Consider the following 22,761-nt stretch of genomic DNA (forward strand, 5'->3'; position numbering starts at 1 on the left):
TTCTAGGAGGGTCAGGATGCCAAGATGGAGCCTGGGTCCGGCCATTCTTCCTGAAGGCAGTGTGAGCGGCCCTTACACCGCAGTAAGGAAACCAGGAGACCGTCGGCATTCAAGAAAGCTTGGTTCAAATGTTAGTCTGGGGAGGATGTTAGCTTGGTTTAGGGTAGCTTTAAATTTAAAAGCAAATTAAAAAAAAGAAAAGCCCAGCAGACCAAAGTGTTGTATGCATGGTTTTCTTAAAGATCTGCTGCAGTTTAAGGGAGGTGTCCCTATGTTTTCGACCTTGAGCAAACACGTGGGCTCAGGGGCAGCACCAACCAAGGCAAGAGAGTCGCAGAAAGTCTTAAGCAGCTTCACTTTGCTTCCAGGTACGTGCAAGCCCCTCCCAGCCCCACAACTACCGACCTTTCCTCAGGTCATGAATTTTACCTCCTCTGTATCATGAAAAGTAAGCGGCTTCGCTCCTAGGCAAGAGTGTCCTTAGGGAGTGCCAAAGAGCTAAGAATAGGCGGAGACCTGCCCACCGCACAGCCAGCACGTGAAGGGACCCCCACCCCACCCTCTGCCCAGACCACTCGGTCCCGGAGACAAAAGCACAGAAGGGCGTGCGTGTCTGGAACGCAGAAGCCCACGGGCCCAGACCGGCTCCCCTCCATCAGGCACTTGGGCCAGCAGCCCCAGACTCCTCCCTGAGGCCTCAGGCCCATGCTAATAAGGCGAGGAGGCACCGCAAAGCTGCACGGGGCCGGAAGGAGTTAATTTCAGTTCATCTTCCTTTAAGATGAGGTCGCCAGCTTGGCACATGGTGGCCGTCTACAGGCTCATTCAGCAGCCTGCTCCATTCTTCCACCTGACGGGGGGCAGAAGCGACCCACCAGTGGCCCCCGGCTGGATGTGAAATCGTAAAGCAATTAATCAAACCTGCTAAAAGGCTTGGCTGACAAGAGCAGGGCTGGCCACACTATCTGTCACTATTGCTGTATTTATCATGGAAATCCAGCAGGGGCCCAGGGAGGTGCAGCGTCTGTCCAAGGGCTGCAGGGCCTGCCTGCGTGTGGCTCCCCTCACCCCGCGCCTTTCCCAAGAAACAGGAAGACCCCATACCCAGCCCCTGGGGCGGGGGATTACAGAAAGACCCCTGCTCCTGCCTAAACGAGACGTAGCCTGGCTTCCCAAGGCTGCTACTGGAGCACCAGGACGCAGCATCGGTTACCGCTACGGTCTGCTGTCTGTCCCTCTGGGGATCGCTCAGGAGGACGTTGTGGAGGACAAACTATGAGCGACTGTCCTGTGAGCCCCGAGGTTTCACTGACTAGGAGGAACCGTCACAGTGACGACAGCAAGGCTCTGCCAGGTCTAGAGAAGACACTTCCCGTGAAAACCTCGTTGACAAAACGGTTCTCAAAAAGCACAGAAAAACCTAGATCTGATTCCTGAACCCCAGGCATCAGCTGGATTTAACCTCACGGCAGCAGGCCCGCTGATGGCCTGGGCAGCACGTGTGACTTATCACAGCATTTGGGCAGCCAACAATGTCCATTAAACACCTCCCAGCACGTACACCCTGCCAGAAAATTAAAACAGACCTGGGTCGTTCCTACCACCTCTGAGAGGTTAACCACCCAAGAGACAACACAGATACAGGAGATAAACGTGTTAAAAGAGCATAGAACGCACACTGTCCAGGAGTGGGACCCAGTGCCGATTCTGGGAGGTGAATGAGGGGGACAAGAGGGATTCCAGCCCTGTGCCAGCTCGTGAGGACGCGCCACGGCAGCCTCAGCTTTCTGCTGGTGAAGACGTTCCCAAGTCAGGTTCCACGGGATGCTAGCACCCCTCCAATAGCTGAGAGATGTCTGGTGATCACAGAAACTGGGGAAACTCTAGGGAGAAAACTGTATTTATTTCTTCCATATGTTGTCAAACACATACAAAGGGAATAAATAGGCAAATACAAAACCCAATGCTGATCATGAGCTTCCCGCCAGGTCAAGGGCTTTGCTTAGAGAGCAGAGAAGCCGGGCCCACTGCTCCGGGAGCCCCAGGCCTGCTCTCAGCAGCCTTCCTTGGTCAAGGCCAGCCCAGGTGAGCCAGCAACAACGGCCTAGAAACCGGCCTGTTCTCTCCCTGGCTCTTCGCTGAAGGACAGGAAGGAGCCACATCAGCCAGTAATGAGGGTTTCTACCTAACGTCCTCTAAAATGCCTAGAAACAACTAACAGATCAATTTTTATTTCCCTCCACAGGGTGCCTGATACTCATGGTAAATACGTTGAAAAGATAAAAACCACTTTCACACGCTGTGTCAACAGAGAACAAATACCCAAATCCAGTAAGGAAAAAAGTGACGCACTCGCGGAAATTATCTTAACGGTTCCTCTAAGCTCCCCGGAGGTGAGTTAATCACCAATCCGTCGATCGACAGACATTCAGAGGCCGCTCTGAAATGTTTCAGGGTGCCTCTTCAACAACCTGAGCTGCTTCCATAGGCAGCGGGTCTTCCTGACCATCTGTTTACACGCTGTAATGAAGTAATGGCTTTGCCCCATTCATGAGAAGGCCCATGCAGAGGACGGTTCCTGCAGAAGGCAGCTGATGCCTCGGACCTGGCCCCTCAGTCAAGTGCAGCAAACAGAAGGAACTTTGTGCTTCAAAGGTATTGGACGTGGCCTGTCTGCTCTCAGGTCAAACACCCGGAAGGGGAACGCCGACCTCCAGCAACCGCCTCTTACCTTTGCCTATGACGAGGCCGCACTTATCTGCCGGCACTGTGTAGGTTATCTCCTGGATGCCACCAGGGGTTCCCACGCTCCAGTCCCCGCGGCCACGGCCTCTTCCTCTGGCTACCGCCAGGCCTCCGAAGCCATCTCTTTCCTGGGAAGGAAGCAAAGCTCAGGTGACATTTCTGTCACTGCCACCAGCACTATTTTTCATCTCCGGGGAGGAGGTGAAGTGACAGGATGTAATCAACGCCACACATTAGAACCTGAGCACCTCCCCACATTTCAGATTCTGAAGTGGTCTTTACAAGTAGAATTAACACCAATCACAGGTGCATTCAAGAAGATGTGTGCGGATAAATCACGTGGTTACATAAACAGCACAAACACACACAACTAAAACAGGCAGTCAGATATAAATTCCTAAGTCTGAAGCCCAATGCCCTTATCCCTAGAGTTTTAATTACTGGGCCTTAATCTACAGGCATCAGGAGCTGGTTTTCTTCTCAATGCTGGGCCTACCAGAAACCAGATATTAGATGCTGAAGAGCTACGAGCTTTTGAAAGTGACACATGAGTAGCAAGGATGACTTCTGACCCTCCCCCGACAAAGTTGCTACAGAGAACAATTCAGACACCGCTCTAAGAGTCAGAATACCCTGCAGTTCACCAGCAAAAAGAATAAAAGGGTTTTAAAGAAAAACTGGTTGTCTCGCTCCCCAAGACAGGGAGGAACAAGCCAGGCCCATCTGCCCATGGTCCGGGGCTGGAGAAGTCTCCCGACTTATTCTGTTTCCCCACCAGAGAGTGAAACCCACATCCCACACCTAAGTGAGGAAAACTCCTTTCACTCGAGGGCGACACACCTCATTCCAGCCTTTGTCCTTTGAGTCACTTTGGAGCAGCAATATTTAAAATCTTGGAAAGGTTGAGGGCGAACCCAGCCAAGCTGAGAGCCCCTTCACGGAAAGGAGAAGCTGGGCAGGCGTCCGGCACAGCCCGCTCCTGTCGATGAAGGGTGAACTGAATGTCTACCCAGAACCGAAACCAGCAGAAAGCCGAGCTCACTGGAGTGCTTTCTGCTGCACTCTGCTTTCATGAGCGACAAACGACAAGTAAACAAGGTGATTTCAGGGATTTATGTCAGAACACAAACACGTGGCCAACTTTCTGGGTACGCCACAGATTCTCAAAGACAAGCTGTCCCCTCATCATCTCACAGCCTTTGCAGTCCTGGGATCATCAGTCCTTACTACTAAAAAGGATGTCAGAGATGAATTAGTGACACTTCTCTGAACTTGTCTCATCCTAAGAACTGCCTGGCACTGTGGGTGAGATCCAAGCCACCCTCTTGGATACTCTGATTCAGGAGATCTGGGGCAGGTGGTGGGGTCTATAAACCTGTAACCTCAGCAGGTGCCCCCAGATGACTTAGGGGATCATGTGGGGTGCATCACCTGGTACAAACCCCTTGGTTTGCTGTTGAAAAAACTACGCCAAGAGGAGTTCAAAGGCTCGCTGAAGGTCACACGAAAAATGGCAGAGCTGGGATGGTGATTTCTAATCTCTGGCTTCTTTCTTCAGCTCCTATTATTCTCAGACTTTTCCTACAAACCTGGGGGACATGATGTGCCAACCTGCCACTAGCTACAGTAGTTCTTCAGAGCAATTTACAACGGGGGCAGGTGTATCCTAACAGCATCACACAAGCCCGCTCACATTTCAGAGAAAGACGTGCATGGAATCCAGTACATGAAGACAGCGTTAGGATTTTGGTAGATCACGAAGTGCCTTCTAAAGCCGAGATTAGACTTCACCTGTAGTTTTATACTAGGTACACTGAACTGTTTGAAACCTGGCAATCTGCACTGTTACATCCCACAGTTTAAATAGTCAGGAACTTTGTAAAAAAAAAATCTAGATTCTGCGACAATAAAGGCAGAAGAATAATAAGCTAGCAGGAAAACAAAAACAAAAACAAAAATGAAAGCGGGAAAGAGACAGATGTAGAGAAGCCCATGGCTATAATCCTGGAGGGAGGTAACTGACAAGAGTACTGGTTTCCAAAACCGTGACTTGAGAGGGGGTGACTGCTCCAGGGTGCTGCCCCGAGAGCCCCAGGTGGCACTTGCTGCTTCTGCCGGTGAGATATTGAAGCTCCAGAGAGCCAGACCCACCTGGGCTGTAAGAATAAGCTCGTTGATGACATGTGCTGCATGCTGGCATCGCTCTGGGGGGCCCATGACCTGTGCAGCTCTCTCTGGACTAATACCATCATCTGTGGAACAAGGTGAGAGACGGGATTAGGAAAAGCCCAACTTCAGAAGGAAACAAACGTCAATCTGATTTGCAATCAAGGTTCCTACCAGTGCCAAAGGGGTAATAAGAACATCACCATATCAGGGAATCTTTTGGATAGGGAAGCGTGTACGGCTACATCTTTCTGCATGATCCACGTCAATACTCATTTCTTATGCAATTACAGCCATTTAAAAAAGATATCACTGTAGAAACTAAATTAAACTTAAAAAAAAAAGTGCCACGGGAAACAGAGTTGAGCGACAGCAGTTATTTTCCCAGAAGTAGCCCATCGTGATGTCTTCCCATCTTCAGAGAAATGAGGGAAATAAAGACAGTGTAGATGGTTTTGCTCACAAAGGTAAATTTATAAAATTTAAAGAACGGTCCTTGATTTTACGATTTTTTAAAATGGTTTTAAGTTATCTTTAATCTTATGAAATCAAAATAACAGTTATTCTTTTCTTTTTAAGTCTTTACTTGGCAAAATTAAAAACTGGAAATGCTATGTTGATTCCCCCCAATTTTACTAGTCCAAGGAAAAAAAGAAAAAAAGACTGGACACCCCTGGGCTAGAGTGTCCTGGCACAAGAAGGGTGACCCGGCCAGCAAATCCACAGAAAGAAATGAGGGACCAGAGGACAAACCTAAATTGGAAATTTGGCAACAGAATGTTGCAAAACAGAGGGTGAGGGAGAGCAAAGAACACACAGTGGGCTAATGACAAAGTCCTTGTTTTGTGAGGTGTCCTTTAATTCTTCATAATGCTGAGGACTTTTGAGAACCATCAAAACCTACCTGGTTTGAACTGAATTCTCACACCGGCATCATTCTGGATCTTTTTGATCATTTCCCCATTTCTTCCTATTACAATCCCAACTGCAAACCTAGGCACAGACACCTAAGCACAGAGAAACAAAACATCAGAGTTTTTCTGCAAACCTGGTGTGTGTGTGTGTGCGTGCGTGCGTGTGCGCGCGCGCGTGCATACAATGATTTTTATCACAGTGCATTTCTGGAAATGATACAATAAAGCATTTTTTTTTCCTCTTAGGAAAAATACTGTGGTTGATGACTGCATTCCTGTCCATTAAATGCATCCAATAGGTCTGATCAAAAATAGTTATAAAGATGAAGTAAAGTAAGAATAAACCTCATAGATGAAAGATTTAAAAAAAAATTTAAGATTAAAAATTTATCTTCCAAATCCTATGAAATAAACATAAATGTACCATACACGTTGATTATACTATGGTCCTATAAAATGTTTTTCTTTTCCTTCACTCTTTTATTGTAGTAAAATATATATAACATAGTATTCATCATTTTAACCATTTGTAAATACACACTTCAGTGGCATTAAACACACTCACAATGTTGCGTAACCACCACAGATGTCTACAGCCCAAAGCTTTTCATCATCCCCAATAAGAACTCCTGTGAAACCACAGTGCTTCCTTCCCCAGCCCCTGCTAACCTCTACGTGACTTTCCGTCTCTATGAGTTTGCCTATTCTAGGTGCCTCATGTAAGTGGAATCATAACAATGTTCATCCTTCTGTACCTGGCTTATTGTACCAAGCGTAACGTTTGCAAGGTCCACCCATGCTGTAGCGGACATCAAGGATATGTTTCGATCCCATTCCACCTCATCAGTAAAACAGGCTTAGGATTTTGGTACTATCACAACATAGATCACCACGAAAACCCGGACTTCGGTCTTCACCTGGGCAGTGGGGTACGCTCTGAAGCACACCCCCCGGGCAGGGGGAACGGCCCCATCCCCTGAAGTGCATGCAGCTGGCGCCCCACTCCCTCCTCACACCCACCCGGGGAAGCGAGTGCACTCGGAGGGTTCTGCAGGTGAGGTAAGAGTTAAGTAACTTGCTCGAGGTTAAAGAGCTAACGGAAGCGTGCCCTACAACCTTAAACCTACCTGCTAACCTGTAACTCAAGCTTACCTCTATACTGCCTCCTCCCATCCGGGAGCTGAAATCACCGCGTACACCTCGAAAATCAGCTTGGTCTTTTTCTCGGATGATCTCTAACACCATTTCTCTTGCTTGCTGCATAAACACAGATAAAAGGTATTAAGGAAAACAAAATCCTGAAAAAAGACACGACACCAGATGAAAGATCAAACCCTCTTAAATTGGGCTTAAAGCCTCAGGAGGTGCTCAGCGGTGGGAGAACTCACTATGTTATCATTGTTACATGGGACACGGGCAGGCTGCTACTGAGTATATCATGTACATCACATCTTAAATGACGTTTTCTTTACACTGTCCAAAATGTCCACACAGATAAGGGTTCACAGTCTTCTAAGCCACAGCTGGGTCAGCACGTTGGTGCTCGGTCAGAACTTGACGATGGTCGCTCCACCGTATTTCTGACGTGCCATTCCTTTCTAGTGGGCGAGGGTGGGGTCTGAGAGCTCTGACAGTGGGCAGTTTCCACGGGAAGGAAGACATTAACAATGCATCCCATGGCAGAGAAGCTCCAGGGAGGAAAAGGGAAAAGGCCAGCCTGGGAGCCCGAAAATACCTTCTGGCACTCAGAGCTCGAACATCTCACCAACTGGCAAGACCATCCCTCACACCTGACTGTCTCTAAGGTGCACTCAGTGTCCTCACCCCCAAGAATGCACTTGAGTCAGTCCATCCCTCCCATGCCAGCACTGGCCCCGCAGGAGCCGTGCTAAGGAGCAACCGTGCACAACTCAAGGTCATGTGAGAACTGAAACTGAGTCCCAGTTCTGGAAAAATCAAACCAAACGAAAGCAAGAAAACCCAAAACACAACATCTCATGACATCTGGAGAAATCGGAACATGGACTGACTATAATATGATGTTATGGGATTACCGTTACTTTCTTAGGCCTGGTTTTATAGAATCAAGTTTTATTCTTAGGAGATACATACTGCAGGATCTGGAGGTAAAAAGTCACAGTATCTGACATTTACTTACAAATGGTAAAGCAAAAAATAAAACATAAACACACAAACAAAACAGTAAGCAGGTTGAGGGTATTCAGATGTTTGCTACACTATCTTTTCAACTCTTCTATATATTTGAAGTTTTTTAAAATAAAAAGTTGGGAAGAGGGAAAAAAAAAAAGAAACCCAAAGAACAATATACCCTAAATACAGCAGACAGCTTCTTCATAATAAAAAATATGGAATACACAGTTTTAAAATAAAAAAAATACTGAAAACCTTTCTTTATAATAATTTTCCTGCAAATTCATGAAACATCAATGAAATAAGCTCTTTGCCCAGGTATTTTTTCTACAAAAGATAAAGCCAAATGTTCCACCGGAGCAGGCAAGAGTGGAGGGCTTCTGGGAGGCAGGCTTTCTGGGTCCAGCCGGCTCTCCCCTCCGTGCAAAGAGCTCTACGACGCACAGCACAGGAGTCCCAGGCTGGACTGCATGAGCCGAATGAGCAAGATTAGGTGCAGTCTGTTTTTTTTATTAACGCCCACCTGTTCACATCTAAAGGGGACCTGACGGGGCAGCAGATAGTGAAGGGCTGCATTGCTGACGGGAACCTAAGCAAAGCAGCCATTGTTATCACCGGCCCTCAAACCTGTTTTAAAATCATTACTTTACATATAGAAACCCTGATCAAAAAAAACTACCAGTGATATCATTTGAGTTCAGCTGAATGACAGCTTAAGAACTATGGGAATTCTTTTGCCAGAGACTGGTAACCTCTGCTGGATCAAAGCCCCACAGCCCCTGCAGAGGGACAGCTGTCGCTGACGGGCTGGCTCACCAAGGTGTGTCGCTCTGGAGCTACTCTAAATGCAGCGAAGGTCAGGCAGGCTGCAGCGGGCAGAAAAAAGAGCGTTCGTGTCTCACGGGGACGGACACACACCCAAACCCACAGCACACGCACATTCCTGCTAATAGCCCAGGTGCTGGAAGATGGAGCACCTGGGTGATTTAGACCTAAGCCCCTGCTTTCAGCACCTGCGGCTGTCCTCTAGGGCACACACGATGCTTGCTACGAGGGCACACACGTGCCTTGTCACCTTCGCTCACCTCCCACCTCAGCCAGTGATCTTGTAAAAACGGGTTGAGAGAAGAAACAAATAAAAGCCAGAGGGAGCCTGCATCTGAGCTGACCGCAGCTCAACATCGAAACCTGCATTCGATCAGAGCTGTGCCAGCCAGTAAAACCTTCTGCGTTTATGGACAAGTTCCGTACATGGGCTGCCCTGACGGCAGCCACCATCCACATGTGGCTCTGAGCACTCTGAGTGCTGAGACACGGCTGGTATACATGAAGACCTCACTTTTTATTTAATCTGAACAAATTCCAACAGCCACGTGGCCAGCAGCTCTGGTACTGGGCAGCACAGCCCCGTTCTTTGCATCACCAAACTTGGTTTGGGAAAACAGCTCAAGGAACATCCAGTTTTATAATTTCTCTAATGACAAAAAAGCTCTATAAGTACTACCAAGTGACGCTGCCACACCCAGGACCTGCCTGATCCATGGTTTCTCTCCTACCTGTACTTTAAATGGGTCTCCAGTGATGCGAAGAGGCTTGTCTGCTCCCGTGGGCAATGGGCCGTCCTGGATCATGACCATCTTCACACCTGTCCGCTCCTGTGAGGGTACACACACCGGTACAGCCCTCACTGTCAGGAAGAGGCACGCAGGATGGCACAAGCTGCACGGGTCGGGTCGGGTCCGCAGTAAGACATGCCCCACTACCAAAGGCACTGCTCTCTGATCCGGCCCGTGAGGCTGGCCTCCGAGAATGCTGATGTACACGCCGTGCTTGAGGGCATCCCAGCCTGACAGAGAAAACCGTTTCCCAAAACTCTCCTCCCTTTCCGGTCCCTGGAATATCTAAGTATGAATGAGCTACTTCCACAAAATACTAAGCACTGAGCTTGACAGTCTATGTAACGTCACGTGGTCAGAGCTCACGCACAGCAGTGGGAGGGAAGAGCCACCACTTCCCGACCTCACAGAGGAGAGCTCTGAGTAAGCTCCCGAAGGCTCCAGAGCCGATGAGCGCGGCACCGAAATTTGGATTCGGGGATTCCAAAGTCTGAACTCTTAGGAGTCCACAGTAGAATGCCTTCCACATCCGAGGACTGGGCTGTACGAGAGCACACAGGTAGGCCGCAACTTTGAAAGCCCAGAGCTCGGAAAGAAGAGTTTGCTCCGACTAAATCTGGCGGCAAAACCAACCTGAACTCCCGTGAGCGAACTTCCAGCCCACCTCTCGTGGACTGTGATGTTAGGTTTAGCCATGGAAACCTGCACTTGGTTCCAGGATGCAGCCCCAAAACGTGCTGGGGGTATTAAATTCAACAACACGTTTGGCCCGTGTCTCACGCGAGGGAGTCTGGAGCTCAGAGCAGCAAATGTGCACGGAGCCTTTACTCAGCGGTGGGCTCTGCACTAAGGGTCTCATGTAAATCAAAATAACGGGTATTATTTCAGCTCGTTACAACAGCAAGGCCGGCACCTCCCTGCTCTTATAGACGAGGACCCTGAGCCTTAGAAAAGTACATGAACATAACTCTGATCTCACAACTAATGAGCAAGAGTGCTCCTGGCTCAGGGCCCCTGGCTCTGGACACAGGATTTTTATCTGAGAGTCCTAACAGGGCTTCATCGCCACAGTGGATGCTGCCAGTTCACGGGGACCCCGGGCCTTGGCATCACAGCTGGCATCAAGCCTGGCCACAGAAAATGTTCAGAACTGCAGAGGCACTCGGGCAGATGTTTCGAGGGGAGCTCTGCACCGTGGTGCACAGCCAGCCCAGCTCGGACAGAACCTCCCAACCCGGGAAGACGGAGGAGGCGGAGGGCTGTCGAGCACTGCTCTGCCAAGGGTCACGCACCTGCAACTGCTTTATTGTCTCCCCTCCCTTGCCGATGACCAGCCCCACTTTAGACGCAGGGATAAGAATCTCCTGGATCGTGCTGTTGCCGTCTATGTCATTATGAAAGCCAGGTCCATTCCGACAGCGGTCCACAATCTGTCCCAGGAGCCGTTTGGCTTGTCTTTGGGAGGGAAAAGAACCACAAGAGAACCAGCATTAAATGAACGCTCTAGGCGCCCAGGAAGGGGAGACAGCACCGGGGGAACACGCGAAGGAGTCAAGGCAGCCCTCCATCCAGCTCCAGCTCCTGCCCTCACAACCCAGGAGGTCTCTGCCATCCGCCACGCTACTGGGCTGGAATTTAAAAGCAACGCACACCACAGCAGCCACGTTCCAACACAGCCCCTCCATGTCTGCCCTCTGCTTGCACTTGTGTCTCGCGTGCACACCACAGACACGCCTGTCTCCGATTCAAATGTCAGCTGCTCTGGTGGCAGTTGTCTACCTTTGACCCCTCTGCATCTCTTGCTGCTCCCCGATCCAGTATAACCCCTCTCACAGAGCATACGCTCAACAGATATTTGTTAAATAAGGGCAGGAGAGAAAGCAATGAGAAAGACGGGAAGAGAGAAAGCAAGGGTTAGTAATCATCATTTGAATTCTCAAACTCCAAATTTCTTCTCCATAACCGACCAGACTGCTCCATGACTTCTAAGCTATGGCTACAAATCACCAGTATGATTTCAAGGGGTGGGAAAAACAGGAGGCAGGGCCCTGGTGCAGCTGCACAGTCATATACACCTGCTTTGTGCTTTTCATGTCAGATTGTCAAGAGGCTGCATTTCACATGGGGTTTTATGCTGATTTACCTGGAGACTGGGGAGGGAAATGGCAATGCTGAAATAGAACAACCCAGCCTACCAAGGTCATCTGTTGGGCCAATTTCCTTTTCTGCACCAGAATTTCCCCTGGCTGTTATTTGCAGTATTTATTCTTTAAGTCACCACGTACAATCTATTTTGTGGTTCTTTTAATGGGGAAAAATTCAGCTACTCAACAGGCTGGCTGTGCTGCGCACTGAAGAAAAACTGTTTCCTCCTGAAGTTGTAATCCCATTGCCTCCACTGCTTGGGTAGAAGAGGAAGCAGGAATGTTTAGAAGAGCAGGAAGAAAGAAGCGAATGGCAGGAAATAGATGTTGCCTTCTGCAGTCTTGAGCCTTTGTGTATCTTCTCAGTTACGGCAGCTTTTTAATATTTTGCTTGTGTACCAGATTAACCTGTGTTGGAAGAAAAGTGCCTTGACTCCAGCAAAAGCATCCTGCTTGCCCTATAATGCACACCCGCCAGTGATATTTATTCTGGTTCACTGCTTGCAATGTTACAGCAGAACAAGAAAATTTAAACTCATCTAGACTCCCTGAGAAATGGAAACAATAAAACAGCCCTACCTACTGAGCCAGACATAATCTCAGCACCCCTGTCCCCAAATGCAACGCTACTCGGTAGACTGAAAGAGGAAGGAGAGCAGACTCTAAGTTAGTACCTCCCCTTTCCCCAGGGGCTTCTTGGATTTACGAGGCCTGCATCTGGTACAAGGCTCCAAGCATGCGTGTACCAGGAGAGCAATGCTCGTCTTAAGGCTGCAGTAAGGGCCCCAAAAGTCCAAACACCCTCTGGCCGGTCCATATGGCCCTCTGAGTGGAGCGATGGCCACAAAGAGTAGATTCATTTGGTTCACAAACATCAGAAGGGCAACGGGATGAGCCCCAGGCAAAAGACCTGATGCCAGGATTCTCAATGCTTCACAAAGTGAGAGGCTTACTGATCCAGACCTGCTCAGGTAAAGGAGATATTAACACGGAAGAAGCGAGTTAATGAGAGCATTCAGACAGGGTGAAAGTACACTCTCGAGGACCTGGTTTATGAAGCAGATGTTATGACAGCTGTGAGAAATTCTGTGGGGTTTGAAAAAAAGGTGATACCTTATGTGTTTAAGGTAACAGAACAACTCCCCTGGCGTGGCAACCTCCCAGATCCTTCTCTAAGGGAGCACCTGCTTTCGTGGCCAGATTGCCGCACAGATGGACAGTGCTCAGTAACGGTTCTGCCCTTCCATTTCTCCCCATCTGGGGAAGGAGGAAGAAGAGTGAAAGGAAAAAGTAAATAAAATAAACTTACTCAATACTTTCTGGGGTTCCGGTAAGTACACAGGGCCTCTCTGGAATCCCAGAACTCTCTATAAGAAGAATCAAGAAGATGAGGTGTGTTGGTGGGCATCAGGCAACCGTGCACCTTCGCCTGTGTACAGACTGTCTCTCTGGGCTGGTTCCTACACCAGCCCCACAGAAGGCCCGGCTCCCAGAAAAAGACAGCTTGCTTCCACTTGTGGAGAGAATATCAAGCTGGTAGCTCCACCCTAGATTCTCCAAATGAAAACAAGGCCTGAACGGGAAGCTGGGAGGACGCAGCAGAGGTCTCTGAGTTGGTCCTGATTACCAGCCTCAGCTTCACATCTGACCCGCTTGCGCGCTAGGAAGTGCCAGAGTCACTGAACCCGTTGTTCCTCAGTTGGTCCATTTGTAGTGTAGTTTAATGGTTATCTGTTTGCAGCTCTGAGGCACACTCGTAAGGAATTTAATGGCATGCACATCAGAGTTATGACCAGTAATTGCATGACCACTTCAAGAGAACAGTGACATCCATGTGGAACTGGTTCCAGGTCATTTGACAAGAGAGGAAAAAAATCTTACTTTCCAACACCACACACGACGCTTTATTTTGTTCCTAAAAACAATTGCCTCTGAAAACTCATATTCAAAAAAAATTAAAGAGAAATAGCTAACAGCAGTGACTGCCTTCAAGACACTGTACTAAGTATCTTTTAAAATGACAAACGTTTCTGTGGTCGAATGTCCTCCAAATCCCATCCTCTGCTGTGGAAAGAGGTCAGACTCAGATGATGAAACTTATAAACGAAAAGTAAAAACTCTCCTTCCTCAGTTTGTCTCTCTCCATATCACATGGTCAAAATGCACCAGGCTGGGAAAGGTCCTGAACTGTGTTTAACATGTGCTAATTTAGCCAGAACCTTCAGCTGGCCTCTTTCCACAAAGGGCAGGACGGTCTAATCCAGGGGAGCTGGCGAGCAGTCCCCAGGCGTGAGCCCAGAGCCCCAGGACTCGTCCACGCCCCACTATGTCTGGCATAACATTCTGGTGCAGAAAACAGAGGTCCTAGACCAGCAGGTGTTTGGGAGGGGCCACACTGGGCCCAGAGCTGCAGAGGGTCTCCCCAGAGGCCAGACGGGCGGCACCACCTCTGGGCCCACTTCTGCTCTGGTTTTTCTGGTTCTCAACTGGGAGGTCAGCTCCAAAAGTGCAAGGAAAACAGCAATTACATATACTTACCCAAGCCCCTAAACTTCTAAGCAACAAGCAAAGGTACTAAATATGAAAAACTCTGTAAAAAAAGGACCGATTTCTACCAAACTGACATCTATGAAAAAAAAAAGTAGCCCTTACCCGAGGCAATCTGAATTTTGCAACCAGACTCTGCTTGAATCCGTGAAATCTGCTCACCTCCCCGGCCGATAACTGAAACAAATTAAAACAGGGTGAGACCACGCCCCCTTCATTCCATATTTAACCACACACGTGTGACAATCAATTCAGCAAACATTTGCGCTTGGCTCACAGCACAACACATCAGGTCGGCCTCAGCGAGCCCACAGGAATTGCATGTGAAACACAGCCGACGACACGGGGTTCTCTAGCTGAAGTGGGGGCGGGGGTGGGGGGGACCCAGGGCCCAACCTTCCGGTCTCCCCCTCAGCCTGGTTCCGGGGCTCTAGAGAACACGATGTGCAGAGCATTCTACCACGGGTGACACTCACACCAAGAGATTAAAATGAAAATAAGGGACAGAAATGAGGGAAAAAGTAGATAATGTGGATACTTACTAAATCCAACCATTTTATCAGGCACTTTGAATTCTTCTGTTATTACTGCCCTAAAAACAAAGAACATTTTGGAAAAATACACAGAATAAAGAATTCTGCAGTCATTTTAGGTTCCCCGAATTTCCCATATTGGCAATGTTAGAAGATAAAGGCTTAAAAGAAATCATGCCAATTTGGCTAACAAGTCCACAACCATCCACAAGGACTGTCATCTAATGAACCCTTCGGTCCATCACTCCTTGAAAAGATCCAAGCCTCCCCTTTCCTTGTGTCAGAGGAGGAAACCTCTATTTTTTTCATTAAACCATCAACTGTACTAACAACTGCTTTTTCTTCCTACAGCTACCCTCAGCGTTGCTGAACACCTGAAGATCCTCTGGGGAGTGGGGAGTGTTTTAGACTTCTATTCAAGTCTCCCTAGATGAAGAGGGACAACTACTCTTCAATATTCCTTGTTTCCCAATCTTTTTACTGCTTTCTGGCCTCCCTCTAATTTATCTGCCTTTTAGTGTGAGACGTCCCAAATGGAACCGGTATCCAACCGAGGCCTAAACAGTGCTGACCAGTACAGAATAATTACCTTGCTTACTTGGCAACGTACTTCTGTTAAATGCTACCCCGTCCATTATGTGTTTTATTTTTTTTTAAAAAAAAACAAACAACGATTGCACTGGCTCTTTCAAACAAATCTTCAAATTTGCTGTATATTGTGGACAATATCCAATTTGTCCAACACCCCAGAAAGCAATTAAATCTAAACATTTACCTTAGGAGGAAGCTAAATGCAAGTAGTTTAAAAAAAAAAGAAGTAAGCATTTTTAAACATCTCTCAACACAGCTGGAATTTTACCCATCATGGAAAGGAATGAATAAAGTGCATGTTTTCAATATCATAAATGCAATATCATAAATAGTACTGCCACTGTATCATTCTGATGCGAGCAAACAGACTTCTTGTGTTTACATCCTCAGATTACATATGCACAGGGATTATCTCTACCTCTTGGGATATCCAAATTCACACCGAAATCAGGCAATTCCCGGCTTCCTGATCAGTAAGAGTGTGGCTGTTAATGCCAAGGCTCGGCTGGCCTAACAGTAGGTCGTACAATAGACGGGGGGTCCCTGTTGGGATGTTCCCTGATGGTGGTGAAGGGTAACAGTGCTCCTGTATGTGTAGCCACCAGGCTGCTGCTCACACGCAGCACAAGCTGTCTACTCTCAGGAAACAGTACTGGGGAATTTACTAGAAGGGGTTCAACACCAGCACAACTCAAAACTCAGGCAGTTCCTCAGCCCACAGGAACAATTTTAGCAGACTCTCTTTGAGGAAAAAACGTATTAGGATAAACTGCTTTTGGCTTCCTGGAAGACAAAGCTCTATTCTAAATGCAAGGCTGAAACTGGTCTAACACATAAAGTATAAACATTTTGGAAAGTAAAATCCTGATTAACTATGGCTTTATAGGAAAGTTACATTTGATACTGACACAACCTCATTTCAATTCATTAAAAAACAAAGCAAACAAAGACACAATAACTAAAAAACCCCAGAATAGATCTTTTGGTTATCTGATGCCTGGTGATTTCTAGAAACTCCTAAACATTTGCATAGAACACAAGAGGACATAACTGTATCATTGCTGGTGAAGGTTAAGGATAACATGTTACAGTAACAAATACACAGCATAAAATTTCACCCCTTAGGGAAGAGAAGCCTTCCTGGCGGTTTCCTGTATATTTTATCCTTTTCTGAAGGACAACACTGTGACCACAAATATTCCATCTTACAGACTGGTCTTTTTAAAGCCCAGAGGTCTCTGTCTCTCTCTAAATCCTCAGTGTTTAAGGGAACTCTGTGAGGGGAAACTAAGGAAGGGAGTCAACCGGGCAGCCATCCAAGGTGCCGTGGCGAGGCCTCTCCCTACAGTGGGGGAACCCGGGCTCCCACCTCCCAGACCGTGATTACTGGAGCAACAAAAGCTCCATCTTGTGAAAGCCCAGCAAGTCACACTTCTTCAGCACAGCTTTCCTCAAGCGAAGAGGTTAGGGTCCATAAAACAAATACTGGGAAAACCATCCAACCAGGAGGACAATCCTCACATTCTCTACTTTTAACTTCAATGTATGTGGGCAGCAAGAGCAGCGTCAACATCCCAGAAGTCTTCTAAGTTTACAGAAGATAACGGCTGCTTTTTAATACCTTGTATTAGTTTATCCCTTCAGCTTACACTGTCTTGGAAAGGACTACAAAAAAAGTTGAGTCTTATGGAAATCGAGCCCATGTTTTTTCACACTCTCAACCTCTGACTTTCTAACACTCTAGTACAGATGGTGGATCAATAAACAATTAGAAATGATCAATAAATAATAAAACATAACCCACTGCTTACCTTTGATGTACCAAGGCCCCTAACTGGTTACCTACTGTGGCAAAGAGAAAGAGAAAAGAAAAATCAAAGCATTAGCACGGATAAACTAACTTCATCCTTACATGAGTTCTTACCATTTCAGGGGGGAAAAAAAAGAAAGGGAGAAAGAAAGCAAACAGTAATTTAGGCTCAGTGGCTGAAATGAATGTGTTATATGATATGAAACAGGAGGGGACGTCGTGATCAACACAGTCTCTAACCCAGTGTCCAGCTGAACGCAGGATAAGAAATTGATCTGTGTGTCCACATGCTGAGAGGCCTGGGAGAAAATCCTGCTTGCCTAAATCCCTCTCTCTTCCTACCTCCCTCCGGCTTGGGATCCAAACTCAATGTAAAGATGGCGAGGGTCCCTTCTTTCTCTTTTTAAAACAAATGAGAAGATTTAACCTCCTAGCTCGGAAGCATTGTTAAAGACTGCTCCGTGGCAGCTGCAGTCACTAAGAAAGTGCACATATGTTCCCGCCGGCCATGCCATGGGGCACCCCCTCCACTCTCCCTACCCTCTCCAGAGCACAAGCATCTCAAGGAGAGGATCTGGCCTCCTCCCTCCCCGGGCCTCTCGCTGAGCCACCACCGCCGTCTGTATACAGTGGACACTAAGAGTGAGCAACCGCCTTTCAAGCCCATTTCACAGAGACAACGGTGCCCAACAGGCTCTAATGATGAAAACCAACTCTGCAATCATAGCCCCACAACATTTCATCTACGCTTTTTGTTCGTTTCTCCTCTTTCAGCTATTGATGAGTGTCTCCACCAGCCATCAGCAAAAAATGATTCTGTGGTGTTTCCCTTTTGGAAAATGCAGCCCAGAAAACACGGTCAGCAGACAACAAAAAAGTATAAGTCCTAACTGTCTTACAAAGAATTGAATGAATCTTATAATATGCTAACACGAGCATTCAAAAATATGTCTCTGGGGAAAGTTAGAAGAAGGACAGATATGCGATAAGTGGGGAAGGATCAATTACATCAACCTCAGAACAAAGACTGGAATGCTTTGACATCCGAAATCTAGGCCTCCAATATAGCTCTCCTCTCTGCTTGAACTTAACCCTGTCATTCTCTGACCGGGGAGGAGCTGGTCATAAAACGACAAAGGAAAAGAAACCAGATCATGATGTTTTAGAAGAAGAATAAAAAGCACGGAGAAACACGCTAGCAAAAAGTACAAGAAGCCATTGAGTCAATACCATGTTTCTCCCGGATCAACAGCAACATAATGGTCTACAGCCAAAATACTGACATTATATACTATTAACCTGCTTATCTCAGGGATAACAGAATTGTTTTTTACTGCATCTTAAAATTTTCTTTTTGCATTTCCAGTTTGAATATGACAAACGCCCTCACCTGGGATAGGCAGTGTTCATGATTCCCATTCCACGTGAAAAGTGGACATTGTGAGAGGGGAACGCCCACACCTAAGGCAGTGGGTATGAAAACAACACACTGAAGCAGAAGGTCCACGACAGAGTGTTGCTGAGTATGGCTGGCCCCCTGTTCCTATTTAAGGGTCAAGCTCAGCTTCCCTGCTTACTGTCAGAATTCTTCTCTTAGGGGTAAAGGATCCAGGCAAGACAGAGGAACTAAAATGTCCTGAAATGATGCAAACACAGAGGAGAGGTGCCCAGTCCCCAAACGTGGCAACGTGGCCGGACCTTGGCTCCTGGTCTCCTGTGCTATTTGGTAAGAGGTGTCAAAGGGCTGATGATTTTCTGATATTTCAGCCAGAAAAGCCACAGAAACACAGTAAAGGGCTACACTACCATAAAGGACTTCATGAGATTCACAAGAACAGTCAGAGGGTAAGTGGTCAAAATCCATTTGAAATTTTGTGCTCATCAGAAAAAGGAAATTCCTTTTTGTTGGCAAAGTACGTGTGACGGGTGTCATGCACACCGTATCATTTCTGACAGCCAACTGCTTTGCTGCCAAGTGGAGGCGCCTACAGAGATCGAAAATAAAAGTGCACACACCACCATCCCACAAATAGACGGACTGCTGAGAGCCACAGCACTGAAGAATGAAATCAAATTCAAATCCAGATCCAACTCTTTGAGCTGGTGGACTCTTAAGCAGGACAAATCGCCTCCCTCCTCCATGCAAATGCTGTAGCCCAAGGCTGCAACGCCATTTAAAGTTTCATTCCCTTCGGAAACATTCCCATTTGATGCCTAAAAATGAAAACCAGCAGTTAGATAAGGGGCACTGGGCACTCATACAGCAAACCGCTAACGTCCGACTCCACGAATAGGGGGCCTTCTCTGCGCCTTCAGGATGAAAAGGGGTCAGGAGAGGGAGGCACATGGGAACGCCTATCAAGCTCAATTTATGGTAACTACCGTCATTTTACTGTAAAAAAGGAAAAGTGCTGAATAAAATCAGTCCTATTTCCTGTTCATGGCACCTGCTGGTCGACCACGGCTCAGCCTGCCTCTGAAGCTCCCCTCGGCGCAAGCGTGCACAGGTGTGGTTCTCACGTATCCTGCGCGCTATGTAATGGGAGGCCGCCCGGGCAATGGGAAAGGAAGGTGAGCTTCCTAGAGACAATATTCACGCTACAATAAGAGAAATCCTTTCTGAAGAGTAACCCTCTGCCAGTTTCAATCATGATCTTTGAAAAAAAATAAGGCACTGGACACATTTTTTTCCCCCATTAGTGAGGAGGAAAAACGTCTCCATTTTCTTCCCCCCAAACAAATGCTATCAAAATATCGCTGGGGAACACACCCAGCTTTATAATACACAACAATCTTAACGGTTACCCCCTCCCACTCCCCTTCAGAAAAGCTCAAGGGACCAAAGCATCCGTCATCCCTCGTCACAGCGCAGACAACAGGCCGGCCTCCCGCACAGAGCAGCAGACCTGCAGCAGGTGAGCAGGCAGGTCCGGAGAGGAAGCGCCGGCAGTTCTTATGTGACCCGTGACCTGCAGAACAGAGCAATAAACCAAACCTTCCTCTTCAGCCTCTGAACACAACCCTCCTGCGCCCGTGCTTGGATTCCAGTCTCCTCAACTCTGACCGATGCCTTTCCGAGCCCCAGTTAAGGGCAGTGAGACTTGCAGTTAGCTGCAGGGACGTCTGCAGTTTCCAAGGCATTTTTAAAAAGCTTTTCTGCCAAGGACAATAGGAAGGCTTTCTGTGTTCTAAGGCAGCAACCCCCATCCCAGAGTCACAACACACGACACGCTAAGTTCAGCTGTAAGTCCCTAGACACATAATCTGTAACTAATTTGGCAAATTATTTTTTTTTAAGGTGAGAGTAAATCCAAGTTTATCTCAATAATGTCACTTTCACTTGCAGCTGACATGCTCTGTGAGTGGAAAAAGACCACCAGTAGCTTCAAAGGGCGCTCCTGTAGGTGCCTCACCTGCACGAACCCACTGAGTCCTACAAGAGCCCTGCGAGGCAGATGCTGTTACTACCCGTCCCATTTGACCGATGGAGGCGCGATCACACCCAAGCCCTCAGAAAAGGGCACAGGTGAGCGAGTGCCCATGCCCACGTGACCTCTGAACCGTCACGCCTTTCAGGCGTTGGGCACTGTGCTGGGTCCTGGGCGTGAAATGGTGAACGAGGTCATCTTTGCCTTCAAGGTGAGAATCTCATGGGGAAAGCAGACGGCTCTGGGATGAGCAGCAACCTACCCTGGTCTCCAGGAGAGCAGAGGTGTTAGGACCCCACCCGCACCCCTCCCCAGTTCCAGTGCCCACCCAAGGGTCTCGGGAGAAAAATTAAGAGGAAAAATAAAGGGTATGATACTTATTTACAGCACTATGCCTTATTTTCATTTCATCCAGCGGTTATGAAGTCAATTTAGGGGGTCATGACCAGCTTTATTAAAAAATGAAACAGAAAACAGAAGGGACCATGTATGTTAAGGGTATGTATTTCATAAAGTTATAATTTCAATTACACATGTGATTTTAGTATGTGTGTAGTAACTAGTTCTGATGGAGATATGAGTACTTCTTACACTGTGAGTAGTATTTTAAAAATGTGAAAATAATTTCTTACAATCCTGATGATAATTTCATGAGGTAAATATTATCTCCATTTTACAGGCGAGGAAACAGACTTAGAGAAGTGAAGCAAGCTGCCCAAGGCCACACAGCTAACACCACGCAGAGCTGGGATTCAAACCCCAAACTCAGACTCTGGAGTCTCCATTCTCAAGCACTCCCTATTACAGCACATGAGACAGGGACCCAGGTTCAAGTTTTCCTCTGCCACTTATCAGGTACCCGCTCTTGCTCAAACCACTTCTCTAGACACCTCTACAATAAGGAGTTCAGGCTCCAGGGCTCCTTCCGGCCTCTTCTTATTCTGTACGGGCTCTCCCACCACTCCATCTCTAAACCCTGGTGATTGCTAATCTATTTTCTGTTCCAAAAATGTCATATAAGTGGGATCATACAGTATGTAACCTTTTGGGGTTGGCTTTTTTCATTCAGCGTAATTTCCTAGAGATCCATCCAGGTGGCTGCAGGTATCAACAGTCTGTTCCTTTATATTGCTGACTGGTATTCCATGGAGACCATGGAGGTACCAGGTTGTTAACCAGTCACCTGTTGAAGGACATCCGGCTTCAGTTTGGGGCTATTATGAATAAACCTGCTATGAAGATGTGTGGGCAAGTTTTTGTGTCAACACAAGTTTTCTTTTCTTGGGGATAAATGCCCAGGAGTGTAACTGTGGCCTGAATGGTAAGTGCATATTTAGTTTTGCAAAAAGCTCATCAGGGGGCTTCCCTGGTGGCGCAGTGGTTAAGAATCCGCCTGCCAATGCAGTGGACACAGGTTTGAGCCCTGGTCCAGGAAGATCCCACATGCCGCGGAGCAACTAAACCAGTGTGCCACAACTACTGAGCCTGCGCTCTAGAGCCCGCGTGCCACAACTACTGAGCCTGCGCACCTAGAGCCCGTGCTTCACAACAAGAGAAGCCACCGCAATGAGAAGCCTGCACACCGCAACGAAGAGTAGCCCCCGCTTGTCGCAACCAGAGAAAGCCCACACATAGCTATGAAGACCCAACGCAGCCAAAAATAAAAATAAAAAATAAATTAAAAAAAAAAAAAGCGCTAATCAGGTGGTTTTCACATACAGCCAGGGTCAAGAACCACTCTGGGTCATATATTCCCTAAAAGAATTTTGAAAAACTATGAAACCCTTTTGATTTGACAATTATGTTATTTTCCTAGGTTAATGGGTGCAAATAATACATCAGGGGGCTTCCCTGGTGGCGCAGTGGTTGAGAATCCGCCTGTCGATGCAGGGGACACGGGTTCGTGCCCTGGTCCGGGAGGATGCCACATGCTGCGGAGCGGCTGGGCCCTTGAGCCATGGCCTCTGAGCCTGCATGCCCGGAGCCTGTGCTCCGCAATGGGAGAGGCCACAACAGTGAGAGGCCTGCGTACCGCCAAAAAAAAAAAAAAAAAAATCAGGTATTGTACGTGGCTTCAGTTATATCTCTGCTGCAACACTGATACTGCAGATTTAGC

The 22,761-nt window shown here is 47.5% G+C and overlaps 1 protein-coding gene across 4 annotated transcripts in view; it reads right to left on the reverse strand.

Moving 5' to 3' along the window:
• FUBP3 (far upstream element binding protein 3) overlaps positions 1-22,761 on the reverse strand; it is a 48,815-nt gene that overhangs the window by 8,811 nt on the left and 17,243 nt on the right. For all 4 annotated transcript variants that reach the window (XM_082628728.1, XM_082628727.1, XM_082628730.1 and 1 more), the window contains 10 exons: positions 17,219-17,252; positions 14,826-14,875; positions 14,389-14,460; positions 13,046-13,103; positions 10,885-11,047; positions 9,533-9,631; positions 6,978-7,082; positions 5,816-5,918; positions 4,897-4,997; positions 2,732-2,873 (listed from right to left, as the gene is read on the reverse strand). In XM_082628728.1, coding sequence (XP_082484854.1) covers positions 2,732-2,873; positions 4,897-4,997; positions 5,816-5,918; positions 6,978-7,082; positions 9,533-9,631; positions 10,885-11,047; positions 13,046-13,103; positions 14,389-14,460; positions 14,826-14,875; positions 17,219-17,252 — 927 coding nt within the window. The remainder of the gene's footprint in view (positions 1-2,731; positions 2,874-4,896; positions 4,998-5,815; positions 5,919-6,977; positions 7,083-9,532; positions 9,632-10,884; positions 11,048-13,045; positions 13,104-14,388; positions 14,461-14,825; positions 14,876-17,218; positions 17,253-22,761) is intronic.

The sequence above is a fragment of the Mesoplodon mirus genome, assembly GCF_964341445.2.
Source record: "Mesoplodon mirus genome assembly, chromosome: 1".
In the NCBI taxonomy this organism is placed as follows: Eukaryota; Metazoa; Chordata; class Mammalia; order Artiodactyla; family Ziphiidae; genus Mesoplodon; species Mesoplodon mirus.